We start from the raw sequence: 21578 nt of genomic DNA, 5'->3' as shown, positions 1-21578 counted from the left end.
GCTCATTAGATGAATACAAGAATTCCTAACACTTTCTTTTTCCCTCAAGTTTTTTCCTCCTCTTCAAATTCGTATGGTTTGTGTTTAATGATAGAATCGTATAGCTTCAACAATACACTTCACTGAGCACATAAACTGGGCTTTTTTATTCGATTTAGGAATAGAAGACGATGGCATTCCAATGTTAACTGGTCCTTCACTAAATTTCTCAAGGCTTTTCTGGAGGAAGTTTACGGCATTTCTTGCTTGAGATCCCTGCTGCCGGTTATTGGAGAGGGGCAGGTGGTTGACCAAATTGACTATGTTAAAAGAGTTTAAACAAAATGTACTAATTAAAATCTTAAATGAAACTTTTTTGTATGATTCATGTTAACTCAAAAATTTTTTTATGAATTTAAAATATTGGTAAAATATTTTGTATGTGTGGTGTAATTATCCCGATATTTGACCAGTTCGACCCACCTGCATTCTCACTGGTTCGCTTCATTTCACAGTTAACTCCGGTTTGAGACTACAAATATGCATCCAATAATCATAGAGATCACTCTTTATCTTTATTAGTGTTATAGGTCCACCATCCACTAGACAGCTAGCACATTTTCCCAGCTTTTGCTTTAGCCACTCGTCTAGTGGTGGCAATTGCATCGTACTCTCTTGCTTTGTTGCAAATTTTCATTATATCTAATGCAATAATATATTCCCTACATCTGTGAATAAAAGATACATTGAACTGGTTCACAGTCGAACCGACCAGTTTCAGCGGTTCAAAACGCTCAATTGGTAACTGGTTTTAAGGCCAAACTGGACCGAGACGGTACCGGTTCATGGCCTAACAGGTCGAGCCGTCGAGCGGCAGCACAAGACTGAAACGAACGATACTAGTGAACACAATGCCCCCGCGATATGTATTCAGCACAGGATAACCGACATCGGTCAAGCTCATGCTTGTGCCAATAATTGAAGAGGCATGGCCAACACAATTGGGCAGGGATCCGACATGCCCAAACACCACTCACGCATCATCACGTACGCAATAAGTGGACACAATTAGTAAAGAACTTTGCATTTATCTTATCTTTGGATGCAACATTCCATCAATCAAATTTATTCAAACCGACATCTATTTTTGCGTTTGCCAACGGTCATCAATAAAAGCATACTACGAATTACTTCATCTATAAATAGCGTGGATGCATTTCCACAAAGAATCACACAAACAAGATTGGAGCCTTTTGCATTTCCACATTTCAATTTTGGTAATCTCCTCTCCTAATCCTTCTTTTTCAAGTCTTAAATCATTGGATACACAGTCTTTCTTATTTCATAAAACTTTGTTGGGTATTTTTCTTCCTAAGTAACTGTAATACTTAGCTATCTTCTTATTGTGTTCAACCATTTCTTATCTTTTCGAAGAATTTATGATAGTACTGTAGCTGCACTGCAGAAAATGGGCTTTATTGATATTTTTTCTGTAAATAAACTCCCAAAATCGTTATGGAATGAAAGCCCGTGTCGACGAAGACAAAATATGTATGAGTGAATTTAAGATTGTCTATTAATATTATACACCGACTCTCTTTACACTGACGTAAGATATTATTTGTTTATCATTGGGCTAGTTAAAGTTTCAATCCATAGTCCGTGTCTCACTCTAATAATATATCATGATATATATCGTCCTAATTAAAATTAGTTGTTATAGAAGGTGTTGCTACTAGACTTATTTGAGGTTAATTTGCTAAAAGTTAAGACGGAATTTTTCTTTAGAATTGACAAGAAATAGCCGTCGATAATCCGTCAAGAAATATTAATTCAAGTTATTTTGATTGTATGTACAAGAGGGTGATCATCATGACCTTCATGCTTCCAAAATTCATCGCCATTAGAACAACTAGTTATCCTGATAGAGGGCATTTATACTACAACGAAAATGGAAGTTCAGTAAATCTTGGGGAACAGAGCGTGTTTAGCACGCTCGTGACGACTGAAGTAGAACGAGCAACCCCAACTACGTTCACCTCCGATTCAGTAATTCCAACAGGTATTGGTCAAAGAGGGCGAACAGCATCGTCATCGTTGCTGAATCAAAGCAGCCCGTGGAAGACACGATGGATCCTTCATGCACGTTGTTCCAGACATTTCAGGCGGATGATGAGCCGGCAGGTGTGTTTTACTTGAATCACGTTCCGACCGTCTGTTGGTAGATAACATTGAAACCTGGGGCCTTTATGTGGAGGTAAACCCCCCCGATACGTACGGTCATCTAACTTATGTGGATTGGAGTACATTGGTGAAACTGCCTGCCCACGTGGCTTTCAAAGGCGATAACGGCAGGTACTTTTACATATTCTTGTCATTACACCGCAAAAATTGCTACAATAGAATTATGCGTATTTTGTTGACAACCCAATTCAATTCATCAAAACGGATATTGCTAAGAAATCTGCGTAAAATTTTACTAATAAATTAAAGTTGTGTATCCTAATTTAGACCATATATGTTCAGCTACCTTAGAGGAGTGTACCAGGATGGGCTCAAGTACCTGCAGTTCTCATCCGGTGAACCTAATGCGTCGACCGGTCATCGCGTGTGGTTCATGCCCGACGGACATGTCCGGATAACATCGGATGACTGGGGGGGGGGGGGCGATTCTGGAGGCGTAGTCCAAACTGGATATGGGCCGATTCCGATCAGTCTTCCATCGACAACCGCGACACTCACTTCTGGCCGGTCAAATTAGACGACAACAACACCATTGCACTCTGCAACGCGGGCAACAACTGTTACTGCTCACGTCTCTCCGAAGACGGGAAGACCGACATGTTAAATGCGGCCTGGCAAAACATCTACGATTCTGGAAAACTGGTGGTGCGAGAGCTTGTGTCCCAAAGAAACATCTACAACGTCAGATATCGGATGCAGGACGCCAGGATATACGACGAGCTGCCTTTCATTGCAGGCTCATCCCTGCTTGATAATACCAGCAGCCAGGAGGCTTCTATGTCTGTCCAGATTGTGTTTCAAGATGAGAAATCTTATACTTTTAGTCATAGCTTGTCTTTAACTGCTGGGGTGGAAACCAAGTTCCAGGCTGGTGTGCCCTTCATCGTGGACGGAGAGATCAAGGTCTCTTTTGAGATAGACAACACTCTCCAGTGGGACACCACCACAACTACTACGGCATCAGTTACGGCTTCGGCTTCGGTTCCTGTTCCTGCGAGGAGTAGTGCTCTGATTGAGTATGTCGGGACTAGGGGCACTTGCGATATTCCTTATTCTTACACGCAGCAAGACAAGAGCTCCATTGATGGCAAGATTTCTTACACTGAGCAAGTTGATGGTATTTACAAAGGCAACAGTTCTTACAACTTCCACTTTGTTGTCAAAGCCATTCAAGCCCTCGGCTGAACATCCCATGCCGTTTTTCCCAATCATCAATAACTGTCATGAAGTTGAGTGCTGATATGTAAGCTAGCTTCGTAGCTAAACTTGTGGCAAGTAACCAAAACTACGAATATCAACAGTAGTTCATCAATAAGATTGGGTCATAAATTGTTGTTTGATTATCAATTTGATTCCTCCAAGTTGTTGAGTGTTTTGGTTAACCGCGCTTTCAGGAATCACTCAAGCATTTCATTCACTCAAGCATTACACCAAACACTTTCTGGCTAGAATCTCCGCATCTCGACTTAAATTGGATTTAAAGTTATGAAGGAGTTTAGCCCAATCAAAGCCCATTTGAGGCCCTACAGCACAACAACATAGCCCGGTCCTCGACTTTCAACTTATTTTACAGTGGCTTTCTTTTTTATTGAACTATTATCGTGCTATGTGTAGATTGTTTTTCTCCTTTAGAGAATTATTTGATTAAGTTATGAGAACGAAAAAATAAATTCACTCATATCACATATCCCGATTAAGATATCACGATTAAGATGACCTCTTTCTTTTTACACTTACTTACTTCGGAAAAATTTAAAATAGAGAAAAATTAAAGTAAGAGAGAGATCATCTGTATTATTCTCTCTTGCTTTTTCTCCACTTTACCTGTTCATTATAAATAAGCATGTGTGTCTTTCCTATTGAATGCTCTTATGTATAATGAGATCTACGCTAGATAAGTGTTATGTAGGAAAGGCTACGCCCCCCCCCCCCCAACTAAATTGCTAAGCACACACATATTTAATGTGAAATACCATTCTTACCCTGCTCTAAGTTTAATTGAAAAGCATTCAAGTTTATTTTATAATAATATTAAAAAAAAATAGTACTTTGTTTGTTTGTTCCTTAGCAGCGTAGTTATTTTACCATTTTTATGCGTTTAATAGTAATGGAGTTATTTTTATTTTTAGTAAAAGTCAACACATTTATTCTCTCTTCATCTCTCTACTTTTTTCATTTTCTATTTTATTCTTTCTTTACTTAACTCATTTTACATATTTTTTCTTAAATCACGTGACAACGCCTTCATTATAGCGAAATAGAGGGAGTAGACATTGTATATATTTATTACCCATGTTTCATTAATTTGTCATTAACACGTATGATGCGTTAATTTGATAACAAATGCATTCTAGGGTCAAGTATACTACTCCCTCCGTCCCACCAGAATATGCACTCTTTCATTTTTAGTTCGTTCCACAAGAATATGCATTTTCTAATTTTGGAAAGTCCTTTCTCTCAAATGAGGTAGGACTCATTCTTCACTAACAATACTTTAATCACTTTTTATGAACCTCTCTCTTACTTTACCAATTTTACATTAAAATCTGTGTCGAGCCCAAAGTGAACGGAGGGATACATTATAATCATTATATGAAATGGTCGTATTCTTGAAAATATGTAATAATCAAAACTTTAAATAATGGAAAATACTCCTTCCGCCCCCCCAAAATTCATTATAATAAAATGTGACTGTAAATGAGTTATGGTAAAAGTGAAATGTGATAAATTTTTAGGGAGAGACGAAAATGGAAATAAGTGACAAATTTTCAGGGGACGGAGGAGTAACTTTTTTGAACATCTTATAAACATATAAATCGAGATGCTCGTTTTATATTTTTCAAATTAGTTTTGAGAGTGGAACCCAAAAACACTAAGAGCATCCACTATAGGCAAAAGGGGGCGGGGGCGACGACGGGGCGGTCTATAGTGGCCGGGGCGTCCGGCCCGGGGCGGACGGAAAAATGGGGGCGAGGACGGGGCGGAAGAGGCTTCGACGACTAGGGGGCGAGGACGGGGCGAGGACTGGGCGATGGCTGGGCGATCTATAGTGGGGCGACGGGCGATAGGCGCCCCCTTTGATTTTTTTATTTATTTTTATTTTTTTCAAAAATCACCCCTATAAATGCTACTCCTTCACCATCCATTTATTACTCCATTTTCACACACTTTCCCTTCATTCACTATCTATACTTTCACTCTCTAAAAATGCACGGTGGAGACGACGAATCCCCTGACTCGCACGAATCGGGATATGGCGGCAATCCTTCCCAGCCGTGGGGACATGGCGGCTATCCTTCTCAGTCGTCGGGATATGGCGGCTATCCTTCTCAGCCATCGGGATATGGCAGCGAGGGAGACGTAGAAGGCGACAGAGAATCGGCGGAGGAATCGGACGACGCCACCGATTAGACGGTGGTAGAGTTTTTATTTGTATTTTTTTTATGTTCGCTATATAATTTTACCTTTGCCAATACAATCAATATTCGGTCTCAATTAACTCGTTTTATAATTATTTCAATTCAGCTGATTTAAAAACGAAACGTAAAAATTAAAATGAAAATTGGTTATAAAATTTTGAGGCTATTGGAAGTGTCCGTCTATAGTGGGGTGTGGGGTAGTGAAGGAAAAATTGGGAATATGAATAAAAAATTAGGGCCGTGGAAAAAAAAGGGGCTGAGAGTGTCCACAATGGGGGAGCCGCGGCCCGTGGCCTTCACGCGGCCCCCCATTGCAGAGAGCCGAGAGCCGGGGCCCTGAGGCGAGAGACGAGGCTGAGCCGCGGCCGCGGCCCTCCACTGCAGCGGGCCGCGAAACGCGGCTGGGCAGCCGAAATTTTTTATTTTTTTATTTTTTCGAAAATTATTTTATAAAAATACACTCCCTCCCATTTCCATTTTTCCACATCTTTGTACACTTCCATTTCCTTCATTTTCACTTTCAAACACTACAAAAAATGCAAGGTGGAGATGGTAATTCCCCGGGGTATGGAGACTCGGGATACGGCAACTTCCCCAATCAGACGTGGAGTCCGCAATCGCCCCAATTCCGGGTCCAGCCATCCCAGCAGAGGAACTTGGTTCGCCAACCATCGGGGTTCGGTGACTACCGACCGAATATGGACGCGATCAACAACCCGTCCCAGCACTTCCAATCCTCTCAATTCCAATCCTCCCAATTCCAATACTCTCAGTCTCCTCTGTCTGAATCTGATAGATTCACATGGGAACAATTGATGGGTACACCGGAGACCCCGACATCCGGTAGTGTGGAGATGGAGGCCCCCACCGGGGGTCGCCGAACCGGCGGTGGTGGGGGGCGAGGCGGCGGCGGTGGGAGTGGGAGGCGAGGCGGCGGCGGCGGTGGAAGGCGAGGCGGTGGCGGTGCGAGGCGAGGCGGCGACCGGCGGTGGGCGAGGCGGAGACGGAGAGCCGGCGACCGGCGGTGGCCGAGGCGGTGGTGATCGGCGGGGCGAGAAGTACAACGACGACGAATCCCTCGCTGTTGCGCTGGCTTGGGAGGCGGTCACGACGAATCCGGTCATCGGCACGGATCAGACCGACATTTGCTTCTGGAGGCGCGTCCTGACGGTGTACAACAGCTTCAAACCAGAAGGCAGTGCCTCCCGTGATGAAGGCCAAATCCGGAAGAAGTTCGGCCGGATCAGTAGAGCTGTGAAGAGGTTCAGGAACATTTACGAGAGACAGCTCCAGAATGCCGAAAGCGGCCGCAGCGAAGCCGACGTACGGGCGTTATCGTATCAGTTGTTTAATACTGAAAACTGGCCCAAGTTCACCTACTGGAATGAATACATGCTTCTCCGAGACTCCCCTCAATTCAAGGCGATTTGCGACGATGAGACCGGTCATACTGGGAAGCGGACAAAAACCGGGGCCGACGGCACCTACAGCAGTGGTACCGACTCACGTGCATTCGACCTGAATGACGATGTGAGAGATGAGCCCCCCTCGACAATGTCGAGGCGCCAGCGCCCGCAAGGCCAACAATCCGCCATCCGGGAAGCTAGATCCGCTTCCCAAGTCTCTCGGGCGAGCGCGACGACAGCGCACCCTTCAACACCGACCGCGGCGTTGACTCAAACACTGGAGGTGCAGATGATGAAGCAACTCCAGGATAACTTGTGCTTGTACGAGAAGTCGACGGACCCCATCACCAAGATGATGTACTACGACCTCATTCTTAGGTTGAGGTCGAAGTTGGGCTTCCCCGCTGGGTCGGTGACGGGCGAAGCAAGCGGCAGTGGGGCCGGTGTCGGCGGCGGTGGCGGTGAAGGAGGTGAAGAAGATGTGCCGGATTCCGATGACGCAACCGAGTAGGTAGCGGTGGCGTTTTTTTAATCTTTTTATGTTGTGTTTTTTAAAAATTTTCGTTGTAGAATTTTCCCCTATAAAAAATACGACGAAAATTTATCTATAATTCGTAACTTTATTAAATCATGTTTGATCCACAAATTATTAGTCTACAAAAAATTTAATATAGTTAAATTAAAAAATAGCATTAACCAAAAAGAAAATAAATTAAATTTTTTTTAGAGGGCCACATTTTGGTGGCCCTTGTTATTTTTTACATTTGGTGGCCCTTGTTAGTTAATATTGACTTTTACCATTGTGAAGGCCACAAGAGAGCCACGAATGGTGGCCGGGCCACATTTGGTGGCCTTTAAAGGCCACCATTGTGGACACTCTGAGTAATTGGGGAAGGCCGCGTGGATGCTCTAATTTAGCGAAACTCTATAAAATTAGGCGACTTTTGCAGGTTGAAGAAGGTGCGAAGAAGCAGCACATCTGTGCCTTTTCTCTCTCCTCCTCCCCATTCTCTCTCACACACACACACACACTGATTAAAACGCTTCCCACCATATGCAGTTTCTAGAGACGCATAAACTTCAAACCCTGCGCTACTAAACCTATCACTACTAAACCAAGCCGGCAGCCGCCGAGCTGGTGAGTCTGTTTTAATGGATAATGTACGTTAATTGTTTAGTTTTGTAAATTGCTCAGTGAAGGATCTCGATTCAGTGTAGAAAATTACTATTTGTTAATTAATCGGATTTATGTCGTGTTGCTCATGCCTTTGTTTCTCTTTTTTAGGTTGTATTGTATTTCGTCGGGTGATTTAATTTTGTGGCCTCATGGGGAAGGGAGGGCAAAATTACGGGAAGAGGGAGAATCTGGGTGATGATAAGGAGCCAAAAGGGGATTCTTACGCGGCGTGGTCGAAAGATGTAAGAGAGTGTGAGGAGAAGTTTCAAGTGAGGAAGGCGCATGGATTATCGGGTGATGATGTCGAAAAAAGGAGGCAGATGTACGGTCTTAATGAGCTGGAGAAACACGACGGGCCTTCGATTATGAGGTTGATTCTGGATCAGTTCAATGACACGTTAGTTAGAATTTTATTGGTTGCAGCGGTGGTTTCTTTTGTGTTGGCGTGGTATGATGGCGACGAAGGCGGGGAGATGGAGATCACAGCCTTTGTGGAACCTCTGGTAATATTTTTAATATTGATAGTCAATGCCATCGTTGGGGTTTGGCAGGAGAACAATGCTGAGAAAGCACTCGACGCGTTGAAGGAAATACAGTCGGAGCATGCAACTGTTATTCGGGAAGGTAAAAAGGTTGCTAGTTTGCCGGCGAAGGAGCTTGTTCCTGGAGACATTGTTGAGTTGAGAGTCGGGGATAAAGTTCCTGCAGATATGAGGGTGTTGAGCTTGATCAGCTCGACCCTCCGGGTTGAACAGGGTTCATTGACTGGTGAGAGTGAGGCAGTGAGTAAGACTACCAAGGCTGTATCAGAGGACGTCGACATTCAGGGCAAGAAATGTATGGTGTTTGCTGGGACTACTGTGGTGAATGGGATCTGTATTTGTTTGGTGACTCAGACTGGGATGAATACAGAGATAGGGAAGGTACACTGTCAGATTCACGAGGCGTCTCAGAGTGAAGACGATACACCCTTGAAGAAGAAGTTGAATGAATTCGGAGAAGTTTTAACTGCCATCATTGGAGTGATCTGCACGTTGGTTTGGCTGATTAATGTGAAGTACTTCCTTTCCTGGGAGATTGTTGATGGGTGGCCAAGGAACTTTAAGTTCTCCTTTGAGAAGTGCACTTATTACTTTGAGATTGCTGTGGCATTGGCAGTTGCTGCTATTCCCGAAGGTTTGCCTGCAGTAATTACAACTTGCTTGGCGCTTGGTACACGTAAGATGGCTGCTAAGAATGCCCTGGTTCGCAAGTTGCCTAGTGTTGAAACCCTTGGCTGCACCACAGTGATTTGCTCTGATAAGACTGGGACTCTGACTACCAATCAGATGGCAGTGTCTAAGCTTTATGCTATGAGTTCCAAGCCCTATGATGTTCGATCCTTTGATGTGCAAGGAACTAGTTATGATCCATTCGATGGGAAAATACAGAACTGGCCAGGGGGTCAATTAGATTCTAATCTTCAAATGATAGCAAAAATTGCTGCTATCTGCAACGATGCCGATGTGGAAAAAGCTGGCCAAGAAAAATCTGGACATTATGTGGCCAATGGAATGCCAACTGAAGCTGCTCTTAAGGTATTTATTTATCTGAATAGTTTTTTCGTGATGTCTGCACTAAATTGGCAATACTTTCTTCCAGCTTAGTAATTAGCATACAATAATGCTTCCAAATCTATTCTCTGGAACAGTTAGTGCATGCTGCTCAAAGTATTTCCCCCAGTTTGGGCAGTTGAAAGTTAAATTTCCTTTTTGGAAACTTTTCTGCATCATATTTTTCATCTTGTGAATGTTTCTGAATTTCCTTGGTAGCATTATTGGCTTTTTTCTTCTTACTAACTGGAAAGTAACTTCAGGTTCATACCTTAATGAATAATATTGCTTGAGTTGATTATATTATCAGGTTCTGGTTGAGAAAATGGGCCTCGCTAACGAAATAGCTTCTGGACCGTCTTCTGGATATGATGGCGTTTTAAGTGAGTATATTTTTTGTGCTAGAAAGAATCAATCTGCAATTTGTTTATATATGACTCATCTGAAATTTGAAATTGAATAACTAGGGTGCTCCTACGCATGGAATAAACTCGAGCAGAGAATTGCTACCCTTGAGTTTGATCGAGATAGAAAATCCATGGGTGTTATTGTGAACTCTTGCAGTGGAAAAAGGACACTGCTTGTAAAGGTAGGCTTTTCTCCCCATAGCTAATGCTCTATTTTTCAAGTTATCTGATCCTGCTTGATACATACTTAATTAAGATGTGTTGTTGATTCTTGTATGGCTTCATATTTGCAGGGTGCAGTGGAGACACTATTGGATAGAAGCTCATTTGTGCAATTGCTTGATGGATCTGTTGTACACATGGATAAAGAGTTTAAGGAAGTTATATTGAAAAGTCTGCATCAAATGTCAAGCAGTGCATTACGAGTTCTGGGTTTTGCATACAAGGACGATCTTCCAGAATTTGCTACATATAATGGTGATGAAGACCATCCAGCTCATCAGCTCTTACTGAACCCTGCCAATTATTCCTCAATTGAGAGCAGATTAGTCTTTGTTGGTTTGGCTGGTTTAAGAGTGAGTTTTTTTTTTCTTATCATGATTCAACTTCTCTCTTTAGCTCTACCTTGACATGTCATTATAATTTTTATGATTTAACAGTTTGACATTATTTATGTTTTTTAAGGATCCTCCACGAAAAGAAGTCCCTGAAGCAATTGACGATTGTAGAACATCTGGAATCAGGGTTATGGTAATTACAGGAGATAACAAAGAAACAGCAGAGGCAATTTGTCGTGATATAGGTGTTTTTGGTCGCCATGAAAATATCACTTCAAGGAGCTTAACAGGAAAAGAGTTCATTGAACTCTCAAGCCGTGACAAACAATCACATTTAAGTCAAAGTGGAGGGCTTCTTTTCTCAAGGGCTGAACCAAGGCATAAACAAGATATAGTGAGGCTGCTCAAGGAGTCTGGTGAAGTTGTAGCAATGACTGGGGATGGAGTTAATGATGCACCTGCACTGAAATTGGCAGATATTGGAATTGCAATGGGAATTGCTGGGACAGAGGTGATCACTTTCTATAAAAGTCCTAAATAATGCATGCTATTTGATATGATCAGAGTCAACAGACTCTTACAAAATTCGGCAACTTGAATGAGCTGTTGATACTACTATATTGAAATATCTCTTGAAACTGTTACATAATTTTATAGATCCAGATTAGTTCATACTTTTTCTGTGCAAGAAACAAGTTATTCAATCCTTTCTAATCACTTATTCTGCTCCTTACCTGCAGGTTGCAAAGGAAGCGTCTGACATGGTTTTAGCTGACGATAATTTCAGCACAATAGTTGCTGCTGTTGGTGAAGGCAGATCCATTTACAATAACATGAAGGCCTTCATTAGGTAACAATTATTCAATTGTTCAATTTATTTGCTTCAATTACTTTAGAAATTATTGACCCTCTTAGGTTTCCTCTCTTGATAGGATCCATTATTAATATCAACTATTTGTTCTGGATGTTTCAGTCTCTTGTTAGTCAGATTGTGGATAATTAGAGGCTTTTTATAATGATGAAGCCGAAGGTTCAAATATGGAAGTCTGGTTTTTAACTTATATTGGATTAAACTACAATTTGTAATTCTTTTTAGTAGTAAATGATCTCCTTACATGTTTCCTTTGCTAACCATTTTTTATAGCTCAGGGAATGGAATTTGGTATGATTAATTGTTGAATATGCCTAGAGAGTATGGGCTGTTAATTATTGCATTACAGTAATTAATACTCCCTCTGTCCCTAAAAAACAGATGAAACGGCATGGGTTTTAATTCACAATTGGTAAAGTAAGAGAGAGATGGAAAGAAAAAGTGATTGGAGTATTGTTAGTGGAGAATGGGACCCACCGCATTAGAGAGAAAAAAGTTTCCTTGAATAGAATTGGTCTATTTTTAATGGACATCCCAAAATGGCACATGTGGTCCATTTTTAAGGGATGGAGGGAGGATGTATTGTCTAACTGGGCACATTTTAAGGTACTTCCACTGAAGTGAGATTTCATTACTGGTCTAAGTGCTACTTATTCGGGAACTTGATTTGTACTTTCCCATATGTGGATGATCTGAAATCTCTGATATGTTGTGCAAGTGCAACATAAAATTTGATTTCTATGAATGTATGGTGTCCATGATCTACAACATTAGCTTTTATCTATCTTTGTTTTGTTTGTATAGCTACTTTAATTACAACGGCAGTGATGAAACAAAAGCACACTGGTTGCATCTGGTTGATGTTTAAGCTTATTCCAAGCTATATGATTTGATGTATTATTCTCTCGAGTTAGTTTCGAAAGACAGCTGTGTTCAAATAAGTTTCTCGATTCATCTTTCTGATAATCAAGTATAGTAACTGCAATCAGCTGTTCTGTTTTTCACTTTGTAATGATGACACGCTCCTTGTCATCCTTACTACAGATTATCACTTATATTTGTTTCATTCACCACAGATACATGATCTCCTCAAATATTGGTGAGGTGGCTTCGATATTTCTAACTGCTGCCATAGGCATTCCGGAGGGCCTGATACCAGTGCAGCTTCTGTGGGTTAACTTGGTAACTGATGGACCACCAGCTACTGCTTTGGGATTTAATCCACCCGACAAGGATATAATGAAGAAACCATCTAGAAGAAGTGATGATTCATTGATCAGTCCATGGATTTTGTTTCGTTACTTGGTATGTACTTACATTGCCTTGAACTTTGTCTTCTCTCATGCAAGATGCACATTTATATAGCTACACTGTCATGTTGAAACAGGTCATTGGATCTTATGTTGGTTTAGCAACTGTGGGAGTATTCATAATCTGGTATACCCAATCATCTTTCCTTGGCATTGATCTCAGTGGAGACGGGCACAGTCTCGTAACATACTCTCAGCTTGCTAACTGGGGACAGTGCCAAACCTGGCAGAACTTTACGGCCTCACCTTTCACAGCTGGGGATCAAGTGTTCAAATTTGAGAATCCATGCGACTACTTCCAGACCGGGAAAATAAAGGCTATGACTCTCTCCCTATCAGTGCTGGTTGCTATTGAGATGTTCAACTCGCTGAATGCTCTATCTGAGGATGGAAGTCTCATCACAATGCCTCCATGGGTCAACCCTTGGCTTCTCATAGCTATGTCAGTATCGTTTGGGTTGCACTTCCTAATCCTCTATGTGCCTTTCCTTGCTCAAATATTCGGCATTGTGCCTCTAAGCGTGAATGAGTGGCTCTTGGTGTTGGCTGTAGCTCTACCAGTTATATTAATAGACGAGGTTCTGAAGTTTGTCGGCAGATGTACAAGTGGGGTCAGGAGATCAGGCGCAAGAAGATCTTCCAAGCATAAGGCGGAATGAGGATGCAGACGACGATTTTAATGCTGAAACGGTGATAAACACCACCATTTCTTCCGCCCGCCCTTGATATGAAAATAATGGCCTACCTGTTTTCGCTGAAGATTGATTATTGGTTAGACATTTGAGATATAGGGCTTTAACTAGATCTTAACCCAGTGACTTGCCTTGTAATTTTGGGCAAACTCGTTACAGACATTTGGGCGAAACACTTTTAATTTAATCTTATTACTTTTCATGTTGAAATTTTTGGCATCTTAAATGAAGATAATTTCTTAGTACGTGTGTATATGTACCTATACATGAGCAACCACAAACTTAACAAGAGACAAACTAAAGTTAAAAGAGAAATGTGAAGCTACGCAAATCATCCTCACTCGATCTCTCAAACTGGCCAAACATCATTGATATAGGTGATCTGGAATGGATAACCTGAAATTTGCTACCTTAGCCATGAGATTCTCATCCAGAAATATGTTTGCCGAGCCAGTATAATGATATTGTAAACCTCAAGATGCTCCATGATAAACTCTGGAAATTCGAGTCTTATTTGTAGACAAGAATCATCTCGTTCTTCTCATCGTTGTGATACGTGGAATGTGAGGAGAATAAGCGCAAAAGATGGAAAGTAAAACGCGGTGCATGGTTGCATGCAACGCCGAGAAACAGAGGATCAAATGAGCCATAGCGTGAGGAATGTAGTTAGTTAATTAGTTAGGAGTTGGTTGTAAGCTTGTGGCAGCATGTATATAAGCTGCTTCTTCATTGTGTAAAAGCACGTTTTATGAATTAATGCAAAATATCTCTTCCCCCTCTTCATCTCGTAGTGCATTATGCATAGGTACACTCTCGGTCGCCGTTCCGATCATCAGTGGCCCTGACTTCGTACAAGGTGGTATCAGTCCACGCGATCCGGCTTCCGCCATGGTTGATACACGGTTCGGCGACGCGCGTCGCTTGGAGGAAATGTTCACTGCTGCAATGGCTGATCTAACGGCCAAGCTGTTTGACAACGATCGTCGGAGGGAGGATCTCGATAAGCAAAGAGATCAAGCTGATAACACACGCGATTTGCATTTTAAGGAGCTGGGAGAGGAGTTTCTCGCGCTGCAAATGCAACAAAATGAGCTAATGAATTGATTGTTGGCTACGGGTGGTGGTGGCGGTGCGCCGGTGGCAGGTGGTGGTGGACCACCGCCGATGCCTTACTTCGCTACTCGTCAATCAAAAGTTGGATTTCCGATCTTCTCAGGGGAGGATTTGGCCGGCCGGATTATGAGCTGCGATCACTTCTTCAGGTTGGATCTAACACCGGAGGAGTCGAAGGTGCGACTAGCAGTGATCAATTTTGAAGGTCGCGCTCTCCAATGGTTTCAAAATTGGTCTAAGTACCAGGATCAAGCTCTGGCGATTCCGTGGGTGCTATTTCTGCAGGCGCTGGAAGGGCGCTTCGGCGATCGCCTACTTGGAGATCCGATGACTGAGCTACTATCCTTGGAACAAACCGGTTCGTTCTCTGACTATCATGACAAATTTGAACTGCTCTTAGGTCGCGTTTCTATTCCTGAATCGTATGCCATTAGTCACTTTGTTAATGGATTGCGTCCATATGTTCAAAAAGTTGTGCGACTTTTTATGCCTCAAACTCTTGTGCATGCCTATGCTCTTGCTCGTCTGCAAGATATGTCTAATGTAAGGGAAGGATACTCTCATAATCCTAGGAAGTTTGGAGGAAATGAATTTAAAATGGCAACTAATGGCCCTAACACTTCTCCCCTGTTACCTACTCCTATTGTGCCTAATTTTAAGAGTAAGAGATTACTGACTGAGGAGGAAATGGCTGAGAGACGTGATAAGGGGTTGTGCTATGGTTGTAATGAGAAATTAGAGAGAGGTCATAGGTGTGCGAGGAAAATCTTATATTTGCTAGAGGTAGATGATGGTTTCAACAGAGATGAGTCTCCTGATGATGTTGAGGAAAATTATGAGGAAATTGAGGAACAGGATAACCCTCTAATATCCATTCATGCTATTAATGGCACTGCTCCTAATGGGTTTAGAACTATGAGAGTCACTGGAAGAGTTGGAAAGAGAGCAGTGAATATCTTGATTGATTCTGGTAGTACACACAACTTCTTAGACTTGCATTTGGCTAAGAAACTGGGATTACAATTAACTTCAGTTAGACCAGTGATGGTGGATGTGGCTGATGGAAATAGACTAGAGTGTGATTCCATGTGTAAGAGCTTAAAGTGGGTGCTGAGAAACACCACTTTCACTACAGATGTGTTGCTCCTACCATTAGGTAACTGTGATATGATTCTGGGAGTTCAATGGCTGGAAACCATAGGCGCTATCCACTGGGATTTCAAGAACCTCATCATGGAATTCAAACTGATGGGAAAGAGGTTTGTGCTCAGAGGTGGTCAGAACCACTCAAAAATTCAATCTATCAGTGAAAAGGAAATGAATAAAATCATCACCAATTGCCCGGGGGCCCAACTGTGCTGCATTCGAGTTACTGAGGATGTTGCACCTGAGTTTCTGTCCCAAGAGAACAATGAGACAGATCAGCTAGTTTATGGAGATATAAAGGAGTTTCTGGAGTCTCAAGAGAAGGTATTTGCAGAGCCTACTTCTCTACCTCCCATGAGAACTCATAATCATCAAATTGTGTTGATTAATGGTGCTTCACCTGTTAATGGTAGGACATATCGCCCTACCACTTTACAGAAAAACTTTATTGAACAAATGGTGGTTGACTTGTTGAAACAAGAGTTTATACAACTGAGTTGTAGTCCATTCTCTTCCCCTGTGGTTCTTGTGAAGAAAAAAGATGGCACATGGAGAATGTGCATTGACTATAGGAGATTAAACAAGATTATAGTCAAAGATAAATATCCAATTCCATTGATTGAGGAATTGATGGAAGAGCTTCATAGAGCTGCAATTTTTTCAAAAATAGACTTGAGGGCTGGCTACCACCAAATCAGAATGAGAACTGAGGATATCCAGAAGACAACCTTTAAGACTCATGATGAGCATTATGAGTTCACAATCATGCCCTTTGGACTTACCAACGCTCCTGCTACTTTTCAAAGTCTTATGAATGACATATTTCGACCTTATCTGAGGAAGTTTGTACTTGTCTTGTTTGATGACATATTAGTGTATAGTGTTGATGCAACTTCTCACTTGAACCACTTGAGACTGGTCTTTGATAAACTCAGTGAGCATTCTCTATTTGCAAAGAGAAGTAAGTGTGATTTTGCAAAGGAACATGTTGGATACCTTGGGCATATTATTTCGAAGGCTGGGGTAGCTACTGATCCCCAAGAAGCTTCAAGCTATGCAAGAGTGGCCTGTGCCCACAGATGTCACTAAGCTTAGAGGATTTATGGGTCTCACAGGGTATTACAGAAGATTCATCCGGAATTATGGATTTATTTGTAGACCTCTTACTGATCTATTAAAGAAAGATGCATTTCAATGGAGTGAAGAGGTTGATACTACCTTTTTGGAGCTGAAACGTGTGATGATGAGCCCACTAGTGTTGGCTTTGCCTAACTTCTGAATGCCTGTTGTTATTGAAATTGATGCATCTAGCTATGGTATAGGAGTAGTCTTGATGCAAAATGGCCATCCTCTTGCCTTTATTAGCAAGACTCTATCTCCCAAACATAAGCAGTTATCTGTATATGATAAAGAGCTACTTGCAATTGTATTTGCTGTCACTTACTGGAGCCATTATTTAGGAAGCCATCCTTTTGAAGTAAGAACAGATCACAAGACTTTAGCTCATTTGATGAAACAGAAACTCACTACACCGGGCCAACTGAACTGGATATCCAAGTTAATGGCATTTGATTTTGAGATTACATACAAGAGGGGTGTTGATAATGTAGTCAGCTGATGCCCTCTCTAGAGTCCATTCTTCTGAGATCCTGTGCATGGCTATTACTACCGTATCACATACCTTTATCCATTGATTACTGCTACATGGACTTCTGATCCCCAGCTTGCTGCTATTATTCTAGAGCTACAACAAAATCCTCGAAACAACAATAAATTCTCTTGGATTGGAGGACAGTTAAAGAGGAAAGGTAGATTGGTGGTGGGTGCTGATGAGGATTTGAAGTTGAAAATCATCAAACTTTTCCATGATTCCAGCTCGGGTGGACACTCAGGAGTTCATGCTACATACAAGAGGCTCTCTTCTTTGTTTTATTGGTCCAACATGGACAAGCAGATCTGAAATTATATCAGGGAGTGTGATGTGTGTCAGAGGTTTGAGTATAATAATGATGCTCTACCGGGGTTGCTCCAGCCTCCACCTATTCCAGAGGAGGATTGGTCCCAAGTCAGTTTAGACTTCATTGAAGGTCTGCCATTATCTGCTGGGAAATCAACAATATTAGTGGTGGTTGATAGACTCACAAAGTATGCTCACTTTATGAGTTTAACACACCCATACACTGCTCTGACTGTGGCTCAAACCTTTCTAGACTATGTGTTTAAACTTCATGGTCTACCTACTATCTTGATCAGTGATAGAGACAAGGTATTCTTGAGTAATTTTTGGTCGGATTTCTTTAAGTTGCAAGGTGTAGATCGCTGGTTGTAATTTTTGGAAGTTGCAAGGTATTTCTTTAACTGCATCTATCTTCTGCCTATCATCCTCAATCGGATGGCTAAACCGAGGTTGTAAATCGCTGCTTGGAAACATATCTCTGTTGCATGTGTGGAGATCAACCGACCGAATGGAGCAAGTGGTTGAGTCTTGCTAAGTTTTGGTATAATATATCATTCCATTCACCCATTGAGACCACACCATTCAAAGCTCTATACGGCTACCCACCCCCTATCCAAATTCCCTATTTTGGGGGTGATTCCCTTGTTCATGATGTGAATGAACGATTGGTGGCTAGGGAGGCTATGCTGGAGGTCTTGAAACACCATTTAGATCGTGCTCAGAAGAGAATGAAGAGCCAGCACGACAAACACAGGTCTGAGAGGAAGTTTGAGATCGGGGATTGGGTCTATCTGAAGCTCCAGCCGTATAGGCAAAATACCTTACGTGATCGCCAGTTTCAAAAGCTGAGTCCCAGATACTTCGGCCCTTTTAAGATCCTTGACAAGTTTGGTGAGGTTGCATATAAGCTCCAGCTCCCTCTTGATTGTAAAATTCACATGGTCTTCCATGTTTCTCAATTGAAAAAACGAATGGGATCTCTCACTCAGCTACACGGCTCTCTACAGGTTGTGGCCAACTCTACCTTCTTGGAACCAATGTATATTTTGGAACGACGTTTGGTTAAACGTGGAAACAAGCCTGTGACGCAAGTTCTGGTGCACTGGGAAAATTCATTCCCCGAGGATGCGATGTGGGAATTCCTTCATGATTTGCAAGAGAGGTTTCCACATTTTAAACCTTGAGGACAAGGTTCATGCAAGGGGGGAGATTTGATACGTGGAATGTGAGGAGAATGTGAGGAGAATAAGCGCAAAAGATGGAAAGTAAATAACGCGGTGCATGGTTGCATGCAACGCCGAGAAAAAGAGGATCAAATGAGCCATGGCATGAGGAATGTAGTTATTTAGTTAGTTAGGAGTTGGTTGTAAGCTTGTGGCAGCATGTATATAAGCTGCTTCTTCATTGTGTAAAAGCACGTTTTATGAATTAATGCAAAATATCTCTTCCCCCTCTTCATCTCGTAACGTATAGGTACACTCTCGGTCGCCGTTCCGATCATCGATGGCCCTGACTTCGTACCACGTTGTAACCTAGTAAAGAGACCAGATGGCCATGGCAGAACCTTGAAAGGATCTCGATTTATGTTGGGATCTCAGATTAGCCTCTCTTGTCTGCAAGATTTGCCCCATCACCTAGAACGCCTTTGTAAACTTTTTCTAAGCCACCAACTCATATGTGAACCTTCATAGTAAGATCGATAATTGTGCTTTTGAATTTTCTTTCATACAACTTAAATTAACAAGAAAAGGATATGATCTAACCCATTGAGTAGACATATATGGAAGAAAAGAGACAGTAAGACCATGTTTATCGGTTAGATGTGGCCGACCGCCACATCATATGCTACTTAAAAAAAATTGAAACCCAAGGTCTTTCTCTCTCTTCAATCCTCGGTCCCTTTGAGGGCAACCGCAGACCGCCGGTCTTCCTCCATATTTATTACATCAGCCAATGAGATTTTGCCAAATGGCTCAATTTTATTGGTTGATAAATATTTTGTTTTAAATTAAAATATCTTTTATATATAATATCCAAAAATTATATCAAAATTTATAATTTTTCATCCTCTATAAATAGAGATCACATTTGCTATGGTTTTGCATAAGTGTGAGATATATAGGAGACCTCCTTAGGACTTATGGACCTTCCCCTACGGGTTTGTTGGGCTCCCACAACTGGATCCTCTGAAGTGGCCCATACTTCAAACAATTTTTCCATCTCAGTCAAGAGTAGGGATGATGATTGTCGGGGTCGACGTCTTCGATGGATGTCGGAATTTGGGACAAAGACTATGTCAGGTTTTAGGGCATGTGGGTGATTGCATTTGAACTGGGCTTCGCCAAGCCGACACTTTCGAGATTATGCATTAAAACTCGTGTAGTTTCAAACGTTTTAATTCCCCAAGCCGACAATTGAAATGCCACATGATATTTTCTATTTATGTTAATCTTAGAAACTATTTACAATTTTTTCTTTATTCTATACAGGTTCCCTTTTAAAATACAAAGAACAAAGGAAACCAAATAACTTAGAATCAAATTATTATTAGGGTTCGAATTTCTGATTAGTCAAATTGAACCAATCAAAGCATCATCCGATTGTCGACTTCCATTATCTGATTTCTTGAAAAGGTAGCATCAAAAGCAAAAAGTTGCATCTTTTGATACACTATACTCTAACCATGTCTACAACCTGATAAGGGTTTTCAGTTGCTACAATCTGTCTTTGAAAAAGCATCATCCGATTGTCGACCTCCTTTATCTGATTGCTAGAAAAGGTAGCACCAAAAGGAAAAAATTGCATCTTTTGATACCAATACTCTAACCATGTCTATATTTAGAAAACTTCTTCCTTGAATACCATATTTTTTTTTCATACTTACGTCCAATTGGTTGACAATGATCCTTATTCAAGTACTCTATTTATACTCTATCACGAATTGAAAACATCAAACTCTTCAACTGGCTTTCGTTGTCTTGGATCACCAACAATATCAACCAAGTTTAATTCGACTTCTATTCAGGGCTGCTTTTCCATTGCTTCAACAATGGGTTCACTTGTCCAGAGCCTTTGTCCTAGCGGCAAGGAGCTTAGACATTATTGCATGAGGTGCCGAGTTCGAGCCCTCTTGACATCAGTTGTAATTTCCTCCTTTCTATAATATAGAAGTTTATTTGTAATTTCCTCCTTCGTATAGGAGTTAATTTAAAAAAAACAATGGGTTCACTTGGAGAAGAAAATTCATCCCGACGCTTTTTTTTGAAGTACAACACCCATTATCAATAATTATCGAACTACAACATTAGTTTATATCTGTAAGATACCATCAACACCCATTTAACATAATTGTATACTAGACAATCACAAATATTTAATAAAAATTAGCTACTAAAATATCAAGATTTGACAAGAATTTCAAAGTTCTAAGTACAGAATTAAAAAAATAAAACTTAACTTCAAAATAACAATTGTTATAACTTTTTTACAAGCTTGCAACTATTCTCTCAAATCTTTAAAAAAACAAGAGATAGAATATAAAATTAACAACTTTAATACATTTCTTACCTCACAATTTATGTAAAATTTCAATATTAACTTGAGTAAATGCCAAAACTGGTCTTGAACATATGCTCATTTTACGATCTTGGTCCTAGACATTATCTCTTTTGAATTTTTGCATTCCAAAGATTTCAACTCGGATCACAA

The 21578-nt window shown here is 41.3% G+C and overlaps 3 protein-coding genes across 5 annotated transcripts; all 3 read left to right on the top strand.

The window, feature by feature from the left end:
* Window positions 1-864: 864 nt before the first annotated feature.
* Window positions 865-3605, top strand: LOC121745694 (natterin-1-like). 2 transcript variants are annotated; one of them, XM_042139675.1, is made up of 3 exons: window positions 865-1256; window positions 1840-2334; window positions 2506-3605. In XM_042139675.1, exon 3 carries the CDS (start codon window positions 2821-2823, stop codon window positions 3406-3408), a length of 588 nt encoding a protein of 195 aa, XP_041995609.1. In that variant the 5' UTR covers window positions 865-1256; window positions 1840-2334; window positions 2506-2820; the 3' UTR covers window positions 3409-3605. The 2 variants fall into 2 exon arrangements, with proteins under 2 accessions (XP_041995609.1, XP_041995602.1); XM_042139668.1 differs by having other exon boundaries at window positions 865-2334.
* A 4382-nt stretch (window positions 3606-7987) lies between these two features.
* On the top strand, window positions 7988-13899 carry LOC121745680 (calcium-transporting ATPase 4, endoplasmic reticulum-type-like). Of its 2 annotated transcripts, none has more exons than XM_042139661.1 (9): window positions 7988-8209; window positions 8334-9802; window positions 10128-10200; window positions 10285-10406; window positions 10518-10799; window positions 10909-11292; window positions 11522-11631; window positions 12729-12957; window positions 13040-13899. In XM_042139661.1, the coding sequence occupies exons 2-9, from the start codon at window positions 8375-8377 to the stop codon at window positions 13619-13621; spliced, it is 3210 nt and encodes a 1069-aa protein (XP_041995595.1). In that variant the 5' UTR covers window positions 7988-8209; window positions 8334-8374; the 3' UTR covers window positions 13622-13899. The 2 variants fall into 2 exon arrangements, with proteins under 2 accessions (XP_041995595.1, XP_041995590.1); XM_042139656.1 differs by having other exon boundaries at window positions 7989-8186.
* Window positions 13900-14818: 919 nt separating this feature from the next.
* On the top strand, window positions 14819-17002 carry LOC121758578. The gene has a single exon (XM_042153984.1). It carries the CDS (start codon window positions 14819-14821, stop codon window positions 17000-17002), a length of 2184 nt encoding a protein of 727 aa, XP_042009918.1.
* Window positions 17003-21578: the final 4576 nt, after the last annotated feature.

Source organism: Salvia splendens, chromosome 1, assembly GCF_004379255.2.
Source record: "Salvia splendens isolate huo1 chromosome 1, SspV2, whole genome shotgun sequence".
Taxonomy (NCBI): Eukaryota; Viridiplantae; Streptophyta; class Magnoliopsida; order Lamiales; family Lamiaceae; genus Salvia; species Salvia splendens.
The sequence above is the reverse complement of the archived record's forward strand: the minus strand, read 5'-3'. Positions and strand labels throughout refer to the sequence as shown.

Excerpts from the sequence above, each read along its gene's own strand:
- LOC121745694 (XM_042139675.1), top strand. The coding sequence starts at position 2,821 with ATGTTAAATGCGGCCTGGCAAAACATCTACGATTCTGGAAAACTGGTG.
- LOC121745680 (XM_042139661.1), top strand. The coding sequence starts at position 8,375 with ATGGGGAAGGGAGGGCAAAATTACGGGAAGAGGGAGAATCTGGGTGAT. Across the intron at positions 9,803-10,127 it reads CAACTGAAGCTGCTCTTAAG|GTTCTGGTTGAGAAAATGGG; the intron begins GTATTTATTTAT and ends TTATATTATCAG. Across the intron at positions 11,293-11,521 it reads TGGGAATTGCTGGGACAGAG|GTTGCAAAGGAAGCGTCTGA; the intron begins GTGATCACTTTC and ends CCTTACCTGCAG.
- LOC121758578 (XM_042153984.1), top strand. The coding sequence starts at position 14,819 with ATGCCTTACTTCGCTACTCGTCAATCAAAAGTTGGATTTCCGATCTTC.